The sequence below is a fragment of the Ovis aries genome, chromosome 20, assembly GCF_016772045.2.
Source record: "Ovis aries strain OAR_USU_Benz2616 breed Rambouillet chromosome 20, ARS-UI_Ramb_v3.0, whole genome shotgun sequence".
Classification (NCBI taxonomy): Eukaryota; Metazoa; Chordata; class Mammalia; order Artiodactyla; family Bovidae; genus Ovis; species Ovis aries.
Window position 1 is genome coordinate 22,282,449 of NC_056073.1, and position 15,054 is coordinate 22,297,502.

General features: G+C 37.4%; 1 protein-coding gene across 1 annotated transcript; it reads right to left on the reverse strand.

Moving 5' to 3' along the window:
* Positions 1-417: 417 nt before the first annotated feature.
* Positions 418-3,022, reverse strand: DEFB114 (defensin beta 114). Its single transcript, XM_027959192.2, has 2 exons — positions 2,956-3,022; positions 418-592 (listed from the first exon to the last, which is right to left on the reverse strand). The coding sequence occupies exons 1-2, from the start codon at positions 3,020-3,022 to the stop codon at positions 456-458; spliced, it is 204 nt and encodes a 67-aa protein (XP_027814993.1). The 3' UTR covers positions 418-455.
* Positions 3,023-15,054: the final 12,032 nt, after the last annotated feature.

The window sequence follows — 15,054 nt, forward strand, 5'->3', positions numbered from 1 at the left end:
TTCCCTGGTGGCTCAGATGGTAAAGAATCTGCCTGCAATATGGGAGACCTGGGTTCGATCCCTGGGTTGGGAAGATTCCCTGAAGGAGGGCACAGCAACCCACTCAAGTATTGTTGCCTAGAGAATGCCCATGGACGGGCGGCCTGGCAAGCTAAAGTCCATAGAGTTGCAAAGAGTCGGACATGACTGAGTGATTAAGCACAGCACAGCACAGCATGCCTCTATCAAAGCTTCTAGAGAAAATAAGATAGATCCCACCTCATTCCACTGAACACATAATTAACATCTACGAAGGAAGACAAAAATACTGGTTTATGTATTTATTACAGAGCTTCTAATTGCATTCTGACATCTCTCTGCACTGGGGGCACATGTGATTCCTTTCAGTTCAGTTCAGTTCAGTCACTCAGTCGTGTCCGACTCTTTCGGTCAGAGGTAAATCTTCCTTTTCAAGATCAATCATCCTCGAATGCCCTCTCAATGCAGCAAATCTTACTTGGTGACAAACACAGTTCAATTTGCTTTTCATATCTAGCACAGCGTTTCTTACATTGACCATACAATTTTGAGCATCGTTCAGGATCCACCAAGGCTAGAGTAAAAGAAGAGTAATTGAAATTACTGATTTTTTAATTTAAGGATGTACTATTTGTGATTATAAAAAGTCCTATGTGTACACTGTAACAAATTTACAAAATGCCAAAAAATAAGAAGACACTGAAATATTATATATCCCCATTATACATGTAAAATTGAAATATTCTGAGTTAATACATGATTAGATTGTATGACATATATTGCTCCTCAACAAGATCCAAAAGTTTTAGAGCTACATAATATTCCCTTGAAATTATATATAAGATAATTTATCAATTTTTCAGCTACATAATATTTAGAACTTTATGAGGTTACTTTTAAAATTTATTTTTAATTGGAAGATAGTTGTTTTACAATATTGTGCTGACTTCTGCCATACAATCATGTCAGGTTATTATAAACAAATTCATATTACATATCTTAATCTTTGCATAATATATGTCTATGATAATGGTGAAAGAGTTTGATTCTAGTGTTTTTAGTTTATATATTGCCACCAACAATGTATGTAAATTTTACATCCCCCCAAAATGGCATCCACTGAAATTTTAACTTATATGCCTTTGGTTATTTGTTTTGTACAATTTTTCTTTCTTTTTCTTTATTTTACTGCTTATATACTTTGCTTATTATATTATTGGTATAATTTTTATTGTTAGTGAAAGAAGAGCTGGCTACACTCGAGTACATCCATGTACTCCTTATCCTCTACTGCTTCCTCAGTCTTTTTTCTTTCTACTTCTATTCCTCTTCTTTCATTTCTTGAAATATTGCCATGCAGTCTTCAATGCGATAAGTACTTTGCTTACATTGTTTCTTTTAATCTTTTCAAAACCTTATGAAGTTAAATTACTGTCCGTTTTCTAGTTAAGAGAACTAAAGATTTTACCACAGCTACAAAGGAGATCCAGGTCCTTAATGAAAAACCTGGCCCATTTAATGGCAAGCTCACTATATAAACTATTACAGTATGCTACGTTCACTATCCCTATAGATTATTTTATGCTTGCACTTCCCCTTAAATACTGGCCATTCCTTCATGTTTTAATCAACATTAGTATTGATTTCATCATTTCACAACTAGTCTCTCCAGCATGGTATCACTCTGGAGCAAACACTCATCTGACATCTTCGCAAAGTATTCACTTAGACACTTTTTATTGCTTGCTTTTTACTTTAAGGTTTTATCAATAGTCAAACCACACCATTGTGCAAGTGATATGTACTACTTGAACTCTTTCAAAGCCACTCACTTTGATATCTTGAATTGCCTTTCCTGTTTTTTTTTCCTGTTTTTTTTAAATTTGTTTTTATTTATTGATTGATCTATCAAAGGCCAAACATAGAGCATTCTGTCCATTTCAGCTGGCATGTCATAACAAGAACAAACTTTTAGATCAGATATTTTACCTTTTCTACAATTGCTATTGATTCTGCTGTATTTCCTTTGCTTTTTTGTTAAGGACATTGAAAAACCACTTAAATTCTCTAAGTGGCAATGTGCACAAGCTATTGAGTAGGGAGTTAGTAGTAAAATTCAGATTTTCTAAGTTTGAATTCAGTTCTATTTCTAAATGCATGCTGCACCTTTTGAAATTCCAGCTGTCTAGTGCCAAATTAACACACTTTGGGGCACATATTTGTATCTCCCTTGTTAGAGTCTGAATTACCTCAGTGGCAACACATATTAAAAAGAGCATGCAATCATCACTGGAGCTACATATTTTTATGATTCACTTTTAACTGATTCATAAAACCACTGTTGTATTCCTTTACTAATGCATTAACTAATTCAACTAAGATTTTTGAGGTCCTATTTCTTTACCTGCCTTTTTATTCTCACTGCACCTCATTGCCCAGTATATTTTGAGACTATATCCTGGATCATTTTATGGAGTTTGTTATTGGTATCCCAAGAGATATGTACCTATTCTTAGTCTATTCATATTCCCTGGGGATCAATTTATTATGAAGTCTTCACTGATAGAAGATTAAATAAAGTTAATAAATTATATTCTTAATAACTTGAATATCAAAACAAATCAACACTCCAAGAAGAAAAAGAATCTCACCTTAATTGGCTTATTTCACTTGCATTTTGATTTTCAAATTGAAATAAAGTATACTTATTTTATTTGCATTTTGATTTTCAAATTGAAATAAAGTATATTGGTATAGCACCATTCTAAAATAGGAAACTGAATTTCAATATCACCAAGAGACTTTTTTTTCAAGAGATTTTTTTAATGGAAAAGATTGGATTAGGAACCTACACCTTCTAATTTATAATTGAATATTTCTATTTTTAGCCTGGAGCAATAACAACAAACATATGATACATACAATCACTCTAGAAGCATCTATTACCTGGTAGAACGAAGGTCGCATAACACAGAAAATGAAAAAGATAATAAAAGATCTTCATTCTGTAGAAAGAAGCTACTGAAAGATTTGTTAACAATTAAAACACTTTCTAGAAAGCCAAGAGACATTTACTATTTATAGTGTTCTAGTGGAAGAAAGGCTCTCTTTTTCCGGAAATTGTTTTAATTTTGTGTTCTTATCTCTGCTCCACTGACTAGAGTTGTGGGCAGAACTGAAAACATTTGATATTAATCAGTCTTTAGGGAAGAATCTGTATGTAGAAGATAGTTGTAACATGACATTCTTATAACTGATGGTGATCAATTAAACACCAACACAAATGATCATGCATGGAGTGGGCTTGAGATGTAAAACTTTAGATGTAAAACATATGAGCATTACTGTCAGTTAAACTTCTGATTATTTTTCAAAATATATTCCAATTACTAACCTGGTATGCAAATTCATCAATATGTTCATATATCCAAAATCCTACCTTATATCCAGCCATCTCATTAGCTTCCCCAAATTACTCATTTACCAAAGTCTGGATATTACATCTCACTTTTTCACTGATTTTTATTACCTTTTTTCTTTCAGGTGTGACTTGAATATTTATGAAGCTCTGTTTCTTTCTAGAAAGGTTCGATTAGTTTCCAATTATTTTAAAGTTGTTGGCACAGTAAAATAATAAATATTGAAAAATAACTTGCAATGAATATAATTTCCTACCTTAATTTCCTAATTTTTGTGTGTTCTTGTTACTATAAACATAAGAATTTCTCCTTGTTTTGCAACCACAGAGTGTATCTTTTGTCTCCAGTAAAAAAAAAGAAACAGAGAGAGAATTTAGATGACTTACGCCTTCTCCTCAAATATTTGAAAGTTATATTATATTTTTTTGTAAATAATCTATATGAATCTTTAAGCATTTAAATACTTTATCTTTTCCCCACCAACTTTAGTCACAATATTAATTTTTCTGCATTTAAAGTAGCTGTGTTGTCATATGGTTTTATTTTTTCTTGCATATGTATCTGAGAATAGGATTGCAGAATCAAATGATTACTCCATGTTTAAACTTTTTAGGAAATGTTCAACTGTTTTTCAAAGTGTTTGCACAAATTTACTCATCAGTACTGTGTGGAAGTTCTAATCTCTTCATAGCCTCTCCAATATTTGTTAATGTTTGTTGTTTTGGTTATATCCCATTTAGTGGGTGGGAAGTGATAACTCATCATGGTATTGATTTGCATGCCCAAGATGGCTATTGAGATTAAACATATTTCCATGTTGAGCATTTTCCTTGTTGAACATTTTTATGTTGTCTTTGCAGAAATGTCTATCCAACTTCTAGTCTATTTTATAATCGTGCTTTGTGTTTTTTTTTGTCTGTCAGGGGCAGCAGGGGAGAGGAGCTACTCCACGTTCCAGGTCAGGAGGGGAGGCCTCGTCCAAGGTAAGGAGCAACGGCTGCACTTTGCTGGAGCAGCCATGAAGAGATACCCCACGTCCAAGGTAAGAGAAGCCCAAGTAAGATGGTAGGTGTTGCGAGAGGGCATCAGAGGGCAGACACACTGAAACCATAATCACAGAAAACTAGCCAATCTGATCACATGGACTACAGCCTTGTCTAACTCAGTGAAACTAAGCCATGCCATGTGGGGCCACCCAAGATGGACAGGTCATGGTGGAGAGGTCTGACAGAATGTGGTCCACTGGAGAAGGGAATGGCTGGCTCTAGGTGAGTGATCACACCATCAACATTAGAACAACAGAATGGGAAAGACTAGAGATCTCTTCAAGTAAATTAGATATACCAAGGGAACATTTCATGCAAAGATGGGCACAATAAAGGACAGAAATGGTATGGACCTAACAGGAGCAGAAGATATTAAGAAGAGGTGGCAAGAATACACAGAACAACTATACAAGCGAGTTCTTCATGACCTAGATAACCACAATGGTGTGATCACTCACATAGAGCCAGACATCCTGGAATGTGAAGTCAAATGGGCTTTAGGAAACATCACTAAGCTAGTGGAAGTGATGGAATTCCTGTTCAACTATTTCAAATCCTAAAAGATGATGCTTGAACGTGCTGCACTCAATATGCCAGCAAATCTGGAAAACTCAGCAGTGGTCACAGGACTAGAAAATGTCAGTTTTCATTCCAATCCTAAAGACGGGCAATGCCAAAGGATTTTCAAACTACTGCAGGATTACACTCATCTCACATGCTGCCAAAGTAATTCTCAAAGTTCTCCAAGCCAGGCTTCAACAGTACGTGAACCGTGAACTTCCAGATGTTCAAGCTGAATTTAGAAAAGGCAGAGGAAGCAGAGATCAAATTGCCGACATCTGTTGGATCATAGAAAAGGCAATAGAGTTCCAGAAAAACATCTACTGCTTTATTAACAATGCCAAAGCCTTTGACTGTGTGGATCACAACAAATTGTGGAAAATTCTTCAGGTGATGGGAATACCAGACCACCTGACCTATCTCCTGAGAAATCTGTATGCAGGTCAACAAGCAACAGTTAGAACTGGACATGGAACAACAGGCTGGCCCCAAATTGGGAAAGGAGTGTGTCAAGGCTGTATATTGTCACACTGCTTATTTAACTTATATGCAGAGTACATCATGAAAAATGCCAGGCTGGATGAAGCACAAGCTGGAATCAAGATTTCTTGGAGAAATATCAATAACCTCAGATATGCAAATGATATCACCCTTATGGCAGAAATTAAAGAGGAACTAAAGAGCCTCTTGAAAGTGAGAGAGGAGAGTCAAAAAGCTGGTTTAAAACTCAACTTCAACAACTAAGATCATGGCATCCAGTCCCATCACTTCATGGCAAACAGAGAAAAAATGAAAACAGTTACTAATTTTATTTTATTTTTTTGGCTCAAAAATCACTGCAGATGGTGACTGCAGAAATGAAATTAAAAGACGCTTGCTCCTTGGAAGAAAAGTTATGACCAACCTAGACAGCATATTAAAAAGCAGAGGCATTACTTTGCCAACAAAGGTCTGTCTTGTCAAAGCTATGCTTTTTACAGTAGTCATGCATGGATGTGAGAGTTGGACCATAAAGAAAACTGAGAGCCAAAGAATTGATGCTTTTGAACCGTGGTGTTGGAGAAGACTTTTAAAATGTTTTTAATTTATTATTTTATTGAAGGATAATTGCTTTACAGAAGTTTGTTGTTTTCTGTCAAACCTCAACATGAATTGCCCATAGGTATACATATATCCTCTCCCTTGAATCTCCTTTCCATCTCCCTCCCCATCTCACCCCTCTAGGTTGATACAGAGCCCCTGTTTGAGTTTTCGAGCCATACAGCAAATTCCCATTTGCTATCTGCTTTATATATGGTAATATAAGTTTCCATGTTACTCTTTCCATACATCTCACCCTCTCCTCCCCTCTCTCCATGTCTGTAAGTCTATTCTCTATGTCTGTTTCTCCACTGCTGCCCTGTAAATAAATTCTTCAGGACCATTTTTCTAGATTCCATAGATGTGGATTAGAATATGATATTTAACTTTCTCTTTCTGACTCACTTCACTCTGTATAATAGGTTTTAGGTTCATCCACCTCATCAGAACTGACTCAAATGTATTCTTTTTTATGGCTGAGTAATATTTCATTGAGTATATGTACCACAACTTCTTTATCCATTCATCTGTTGATGGGCATCTAGGTTGCTTCCATGTTCTAGCTATTGCAAGTAGTACTGCAGTGAACAATGGGATACATGTGTCTTTTTCAACCCTGGTTTCCTCAGGGTATATGCCTGGGAGTGGAATTGATGGGTCGTATGGTGGTTTCATTCTTAGTTTTTTATGGACTCTCCATACGGTCTTCCATAGTAGCTATATCAATTTACATTCCCACCAACAATGCAAGAGCATTCCCTTTTCTCCACACCCTCTCCAGCATTTATTGTCTGTAGAATTTTGATGATGGTTATTCTGACCAGTGTGAAGTGATATCTCACTGTAGTTTTGATTTGCATTTTTCTAATAATGAACGATGTTGAGCATCTTTTTATGTGTTTGTTAGCCATCTGTATGTCTTCTTTGGAGAAGTGTCTGTTTAGGTCTTTTCCCACTTTTGATTGGGTTGTCTGTTTTCCTGATATTGAGTTGTATGAACTGCTTGTATATTTTGGAAATTAATCCTTTGTCAGTTGTTTCACTTGCTATTATTTTCTCCCATTCTAAGGGTTGTCTTTTCACCTTGCTTATAGTTTCCTTTTGCCATGCAAAAGCTTTTAAGTTTAGTCAGGTCCCACTTGTTTACTTTTGCTTTTATTTCCATTACTCTAGGTGGTGGGTCATAGAGGATCTTGCTTTGATTTATATCATTGAGTGTTCTGCCTATGTTTTCCTCTAAGAGTTTTATAGTTTCTGGTCTTACATTTAGGTCTTTAATCCATTTTGAGTTTATCATTGTGTATGGTGTTAGGACGGAGAAGGCAGTGGCAACTCACTCCAGTACTCTTGCCTGGCAAATCCCGTGGGCAGAGGAGCCTGGTAGGCTGCAGTCCACAGGGTCATAAAGAGTTGGACACGACTGAGCGACTTCACTTTCACTTTTCACTTTCATGCATTGGAGAAGGAAATGGCAACCCACTCCAGTGTTATTGCCTAGAGAATCCCACAGATGGCAGAGCCTGGTGGGTTGCCATCTATGAGGTTGCACAGAGTTGGACATGACTGAAATGACTTAGCAGCAGCCTAGCACCATGGTATTAGGAAGTGTTCTAATTTCATTCTTTTACATGTAGCTGTCCAGTGTTCCCAGCATTATTTATTGAAGAGGTTGTCTTTAACCCCATTGTATATTCTTGCCTCCTTTGTCAAAAATAAGGTACCCGTAGGTGCATGGGTTTATTTCTGGGCTTTTTATCTTGTTCCATTGGCCTATATTTCTGTTTTTGTGCCAGTACCATACTGTCTTGATGACTGTAGCTTTGTAGTACAACCTGAAGCCAGGAAGGTTGATTTTTCCAGCTCCATTCTTCTTTCTCAAGACTGTTTTAGCTATGTGGGGTCTTTTGTGTTTCCATATGAATTGTGAAATTTTTTGTTCTAGTTCTGTGAAAAATGCCATTGGTAATTTGAAAGGGATTGCATTGAATCTGTAGATTGTGTTTGGTAGCATATTCATTTTCACAATATTGGTTCTTCCTACCCAGGAACATGGAATATCTCTCCATCTGTGTATGTCATCTTTGATTTCTTTCATCAGTGCCTTATAATTTTCTGTGTACAGTTCTTTTTTCTCCTTAGGTAAGTTTATTCCTAGATTTTAATTCTTTTTGTTGCAACGATGAGTGGGATTAATTCCCTAATTTCTCTTTCTGATTTTTCATTGTTAGTATATAGGAATGCAAGTGATTTCTGTGTATTGATTTTGTATCCTGCAACTTTGCTAAATTCACTGATTAGCTCTAGTAATTTTCTGATACTATCTTTAGGGTTTTCTATGTACAGTATCATGTCATCTGCAGACAGTGAGAGTTTTATTTCTTCTTTTCCAATCTGGATTCCTTTTATTTCTTTTTCTTCTCTAGGACTTTCAGAACTATGTAGAATAAAAGTGGTGAAAGTGGACACCCTTGTCTTGTTCCTGATCTTAGGGGGAATGCTTTCAGTTTTTCACCATTGAGGATAATCTTTGCTGTAGGTTTATCATACATGGCCTTTACTATGTTAAGATAGGCTCCTTCTATGTCCATTTTTTTTTGAAGAGTTTTAATCGTAAATGCATGTTAAATTTTGTCAAAGACTTTTTCCACATCTATTGAGACTATCATATGGTTTTATCTTACAATTTGTTATTATGGGATATCACATTGATTGATTTGCATGTACTGAAGAATCCTTGCATTCCTGGAATAAACCCAACTTGATCATGTGTATGAGCTTTTTGATGTGTTGCTGAATTCTGTTTGCTAAAATTTTGTTGAGGATTTTTACATCTATGTTCATCAGTGGTATTGGCCTGTAGTTTTCTCTTTTTGTGTTGTCTTTGTCTGGTATCAAGGTGATGGTGGCCTTGAAGAATGAGTTTGGAAGTGTTTCTTCCTCTGAATTTTTTGAAAAAGTTTTAGAAGAATAGGCATTAGATCTTCCCTAAATGTTTGATATAATTCTCCTCTGAAGCCATCTGGTCCTGGGCTTTTGTTTTTTGGGAGATTTTTGATCAAAGCTTCAATTTTAGTGCTTGTAATTGGGTTGTTCATAATTTCTATTTCTTCCTGATTCAGTCTTGGAATATTGAACTTTTCTAAGAATCTGTCCATTTCTTCCAGGTTATCCATTTTATTGCCATATCGTTGTTCATGATAGTCTCTTATAATCCTTTGAATTTCTGGTTTGTCTGTTGTAACCTCTTCTTTTTCATTTCTAATTTTGTTGATTTGATCCTTCTCTCTTTTGTTCTTGATGAATCTGGCTAAAGGTTTGTCAATTTTGTTTATCTTCTCCAAGAATCAGCTTTTAGTTTTATTAACCTTCATTATTGTTTCTTTCACTTAGTTTTCATTTATTTCTACTTGGATCATTATGATTTCTTTCCTTCTAATAATTTTGGTTTTTGTGTGTGTGTGTGCGTGTTCATCTTTTTCCAGTTGTTGTAGGTGTAAAGTTAGGTTGTCTATTCAATGTTTTCTTGTTTCTTGAGGTATGATTGTATTGCTATACACCTCCCTCTTAGGACTGCTTTTGCTGAGTCCTATAGGTTTTGAGTTGTCATGTTTTCATTGTCTTTTGTTTCTAGAAATATTTTGATTTCCCTTTTGATTTCTTCAGTAACCTGTTGGTTATTTAGAAACGTGGTGTTTAATCTCCATGTGTTTGTGTTTCTTAGTTTTTTTTTTTTCTTGTAATTGATATCTAGTCTTATAGCCTGTGGTCAGAGAAGATGCTTGATATGATTTCAATTTTCTTAAATTTACTGAGGTTTGATTTGTGACCCAAGATGTGTTCTATCTTGGAGAATGTTCCATGTGCACTTGAGAAGAAGGTGTATTCTTCTGCATTTGAATGGAATGTCATGAAGATATAAATGAGATCCATCTCATCTAATGTATCATTTAAAATGTGTTTCCTTATTAACTTTCTGTTTTGATGATCTTTCCATTGGTGTGAGTTGGGTGTTAAAATCCCCTACTCTTGTTTTGTTTTTGTCAATCTCTCCTTTTATGTCTGTTAGTGTTTGTCTTATGTATTGAGGTGCTTCTATGTTGGGTGCATAGATATTTACAATTGTTATGTCTTCCTCTGCTGTTGATTCCTTGATCATTATGTGGTGTCCTTCCTTATCTTTCGTAATCTTTTTTATTTTAAGATCTATTTTGTCTGATATGAAAATTGCTACTCCAGCTTTCTTTTGCTTCCTATTTGTATGGAATATATTTTTCCATCCTCTCACTTTCAGTCTGTATAAATCTTGAGGTCTAAACTGTGTTTCTTGTAGATAGCATATATATAGGTCTTGTTTTTGTATCCATTCAGCCAATCTGTGTCTTTTGGTTGGAGCATTTAATCCATTTACATTTAAAGTAATTATTGATATACATGTTCCTACTGCCATTTTCTTAATTTTTTGGGGTTGATTTCTAGATCATTTTGTTTCTCTTGTATTTCTTGACTATATAAGTCCATTTAACATTTGTGGTAAAGCTGGTTTGGTGGTACTGAATTCTCTTAACTTTTGCTTGTCTGGGAAGCTTTGGATTTCTCCATCGATATTCAATGAGATCCTTACTGGATACGGTAATATTGGTTGTAGATTTTTCCTTTTCTGTACTTTAAATATATCCAGCCATTCCCTTCTGGCCTGCAGAGTTTCTGCTGAAAGATCAGCTGTTAAGCGTATGGAGTTTCTCTTGTATGTTACTTGCTGCTTTTGATATTCTTTCTTTGTGTTTAGTCTTTGTTAGTTTGATTAGCATGTGTCTTGGTGTGTTTCTCCTTGGGTTTATCTTGTATGGGACTCTTTGGCCTCTTGAACTTGATTGACTATTTCCTTTTCTATGTTGGGGAAATTTTCAACTATAATCTCTTCAAAAATTTTCTCACATCCTTTCTCTTTCTCTTCTTCTGGGACACCTATTATTTGAATGTTGGTGCATTTGAAATTGTCCCAGAAGTCTCGGAGACTATCCTCAGTTTCATTCTTTTTACTTTATTCTGCTCTTCAGAAGTTATTTCCACCATTTTATCTTCCAGCTCACTAATTTGTTCTTCTGATTCAGATATTCTGCTGTTGATTCCTTCTAGACTATTTTTAATACCAATAATTGTGTTGTTTAACTCTGCATGTTTATTCTTTAATTTTTCTAGGTCTTTGTTAATTGATTCTTGCATTTCTCCCATTATGCTTTAAAAATTTTTTTTATCATCTTTACTATCATTATTCTGAATTCTTTTTCAGTAGTTTGCCTATTTATTATTTCCTTCATTTATTTGGACTTCTGTCTTTTTCATTTGTTCCTTCATTTGTGTCGTATTTCTCTGCCTTTTCATTATTTTTTTTTAAAACTTACTGTGTTTGAGGTCTCTTTTCCCCAGGCTTCAAGGTTGAATTCTTTCTTCCTTTTGGTTTTCTGCCCTCTAAGGTTTGTCCAGTGGTTTATGTAAGCTTTTTATAGGGTGAGATTTGTGCTGAGTTTTTGTTTGTTGTTCATTTCTCCTCTGATGGGCAAGGCTGAGTGAGGTGGTAATCCTGTCTGCTGATGATTGGGTTTGTATTTTTGGTTTGTTTGTTGTTTAGAGCTGTGCACAGGGTGCTATTGGTAGTTGGGTGATGCCTGGTCTGGCATTACAGTGGTTTCCTTTGTGTGAGTTCTCACTATTTGATACCTCCTAGGGTTGGTTGCGTAAGCTGAAACTCCAATACTTTGGCTACCTCATGCGAATAGTTGACTCATTGGAAAAGACCCTGATGCTGGGAGGGATTAGGGGTGGGAGGAGAAGGGGGCGACAGAGGATGAGATGGCTAGATGGCATCACCAACTCGATGGACGTGAGTTTGAGTGAACTCCAGGAGTTGGTGATGGACAGGGAAGCCTGGCGTGTTGTGATTCATGGGGTTGTGAAGAGTCGGACATGACTGAGAGACTGAAATGAACTGAACTGAACTGAACTGAGGGTTGGTTCTCTGGTAGTCTAGGGTCTTGGAGTCAGTGCTCCTACTCTAAAGGCTCAGGGCTTGATCTCTGGTCAGGAGTGAAGATTCCACAAATGGTTTGTTATGGCATTAAGTGAGAGTAAAACAAATATCTAAAAATGTGAAACCAAAGATGAACCCCAGACAATGGCTGTTACAAAATCAGGCAATAGTAACTAAAAAAAACAGAATATACTCATACACATGTACATCCATGAGCAAAGTGAAAACATTGCAACAAAAATAAAGTACAATAGATTGACCCAGTGAGCAAAGGAGATCAATAATTATATTTAACAGTTAAGAATAAAACTAACTAAAAGCACAAACTGGAAAACAAAACTAAAGCAAGGTGCCAACTGGGGAATAAACAATGAAAAAAAAAGTAACAAATATGTGAGAGGAAAGGAAAGACAGAAAAGAAAGAAAGAATAGATATGCAAAGTTAAATAGGAGTAGATGAAGAGGATTTCTATATATTAAAGATTAACTGCAAGAGGGAAAGAACTGTAGGAAAAGCAAACAAAGGAATGAATGTACAAAAAATGATAGGTTTAAAAAATTAAAATTAAACAGAGAGAGAGAGAAAAAAATACTCCTCAGAACCTCAAAAGCCCAATATAGAGGCAGAGGTTTATAACAACAATAAAAAACATGATTGAGAAAAAAGAAAAAGATAAAAGCTCAAAAGCTTAGTTAGAATTCATAGTGCCAATAAAATCGACAACTACTACAGAGGCGGGAAGAAAAAGAAAAAAAAAAAAAAAGAAAACAAAAATCCAAACGAATATACAGAACAAATCAAAACAAGAATAATAAATGTTTTTCTTTTTGTGAGTAATTTTTTTTTAAAGCTTTTTAATACATGTTTTTCTTGAGTCACTTTTCTCAGAGTCCTTTCCCTCACTGGGAGTCATAGTTCACTTCACCTCCATAGAATGCCCTCTAACACTATGCTGATCTCTGGACCTGGCTGCGAGTGCAGCTCAAATTCTGAGCTGCTCCTACTTTTCTGTGTTCTTGCCTCCAATGTCAATAGCTATCAGACCTAAATAGCTCTCAATAACCTTTTATATATAACTCAGACACAGAGTCTACCTAGTTGATCATGTGGATTTAATCTGAAGCTTGTACAGCTGGTGGGAGGGTTTTGGGTTTTCTTCCTTAGTCACACACCCCTCGGTTTCAATTGTGATTTTATTTCCACCTCTGGATATGGGTTGTCCACTGGGGTTTGCTCCTGAGGCTTCCCTGGAGGACTTAGGTTTGCCCCTGTGAGGGCCAGGTGTGGAGGTGGTGCAGCTGCTTAAGTCACAAGTGTTCTGGCAGCACCAGGTATTCAGGGGAGTTGGCAGCTAGGGCAGCAGGAAATATAGTGCTCTAGAAGGGTATGTTGAAGAGCAGAGACATTACTTTGCCAACAAAAGTCCATCTAGTCAAGGCTATGGTTTTTCCTGTGGTCATGTATGGATGTGAGAGTTGGACTTTGAAGAAGGCTGAGCGCTGAAGAATTGATGCTTTTGAACTGTGGTGTTGGAGAAGACTCTTGAGAGTCCCTTGGACTGCAAAGAGATCCAACCAGTCCATCCTAAAGGAGATCAGTCCTGGGTGTTCTTTGGAAGGAATGATGCTGAAGCTGAAACTCCAGTACTTTGGCCACCTCATGCGAAGAGTTGACTCATTGGAAAAGACCCTGATGCTGGGAGGGATTGGGGGCAGGAGGAGAAGGGGACGACAGAGGATGAGATGGCTAGATGGCATCACCAACTCGATGGACATGAGTTTGAGTGAACTCCGGGAGTTGGTGATGGACAGGGAGGCCTGGCGTGCTGCGATTCATGGGGTCGCAGAGTTGGACACGACTGAGAGACAAAACTGAACTGAGAAGGGTATGGCAACTGTTATTGGCCAATACACGCCAGGACTCTTGCCTGGAGAACCCCTTCCCTGACAGAGAAGGCTGAAAGCCTGCAGTCCACCGGGTCGCAAAGAGTCAGACACTACGGAAGTGACCTTCTGTACATAGACGCAAGACTTTTTTTGCCTGTTGCATCTCTGTCCCAGTGAGAGTTGACCGTGAAGGTAGTGTAGCTGCTTGGCTTGCAGGGACTCTGGAAGCACCAAGTGTGCGGGGACACAGACTGCCTCTGCAGAAGGAGTTATGGCCCTATCAGAGTCTTTTTTCAAGCCTCTTGCAGCTGGTGACCAGAAGGCCTCTTTGACCAGTCTTTCTCCATAACTCCACCCGTTCAGGCACTTAGAGGGCTCCCTTGCCTGGGGTCTTACTCTGTTGATCAGCATGTCAGGCACTAAAGGAGCACCCTGGGTGGGGTCCTACTTTGTACTTCAGTGCATCAGGCGTTTGATGGGCCAGCTTCTCTATTGTTCAGCAGCCAATGCTGGCGTGTGGAGGGAGAGAGGCTATGGTGATGGCTTCACCACTTAATGTGACTCAGCAGTATCGCCTTGCTTCCATGGCTGCCTGGCTTTCCTCCACAAGCATTTCCCACCACAATCTCCTTCGTCACATCCACTCGATCCATCTCTCCACAGTCAACAGCAGCCCTCGCCCTTGGATTGCTCCACAATCCCTAAACTCCAGCTCCCAGCCATTGCACCATCTAGGGGTATGTATGGCTGCGGCAAGGACTGTCTGATTCTCATTCCATTTAGGCTGCCACAGACCAGCTGTTTCATGCTCAGCCTTAAATGTTTCTCTTTTGACTCAGACAATTGCCCCGATGTGAGGCTCGGACCCTTGCTTCAGTTCCCCCATCCACTGAGGGCAAGTCCAGTCCTACTAACACTCCCATTTCCCCCCTAATTCCTTCATCCTACTGAGTTTTGTGTGGGTCTATGTTTTCTTTTCTGCTGGTCAGGTACTCTGATCCCCTCTCAGCTGGTG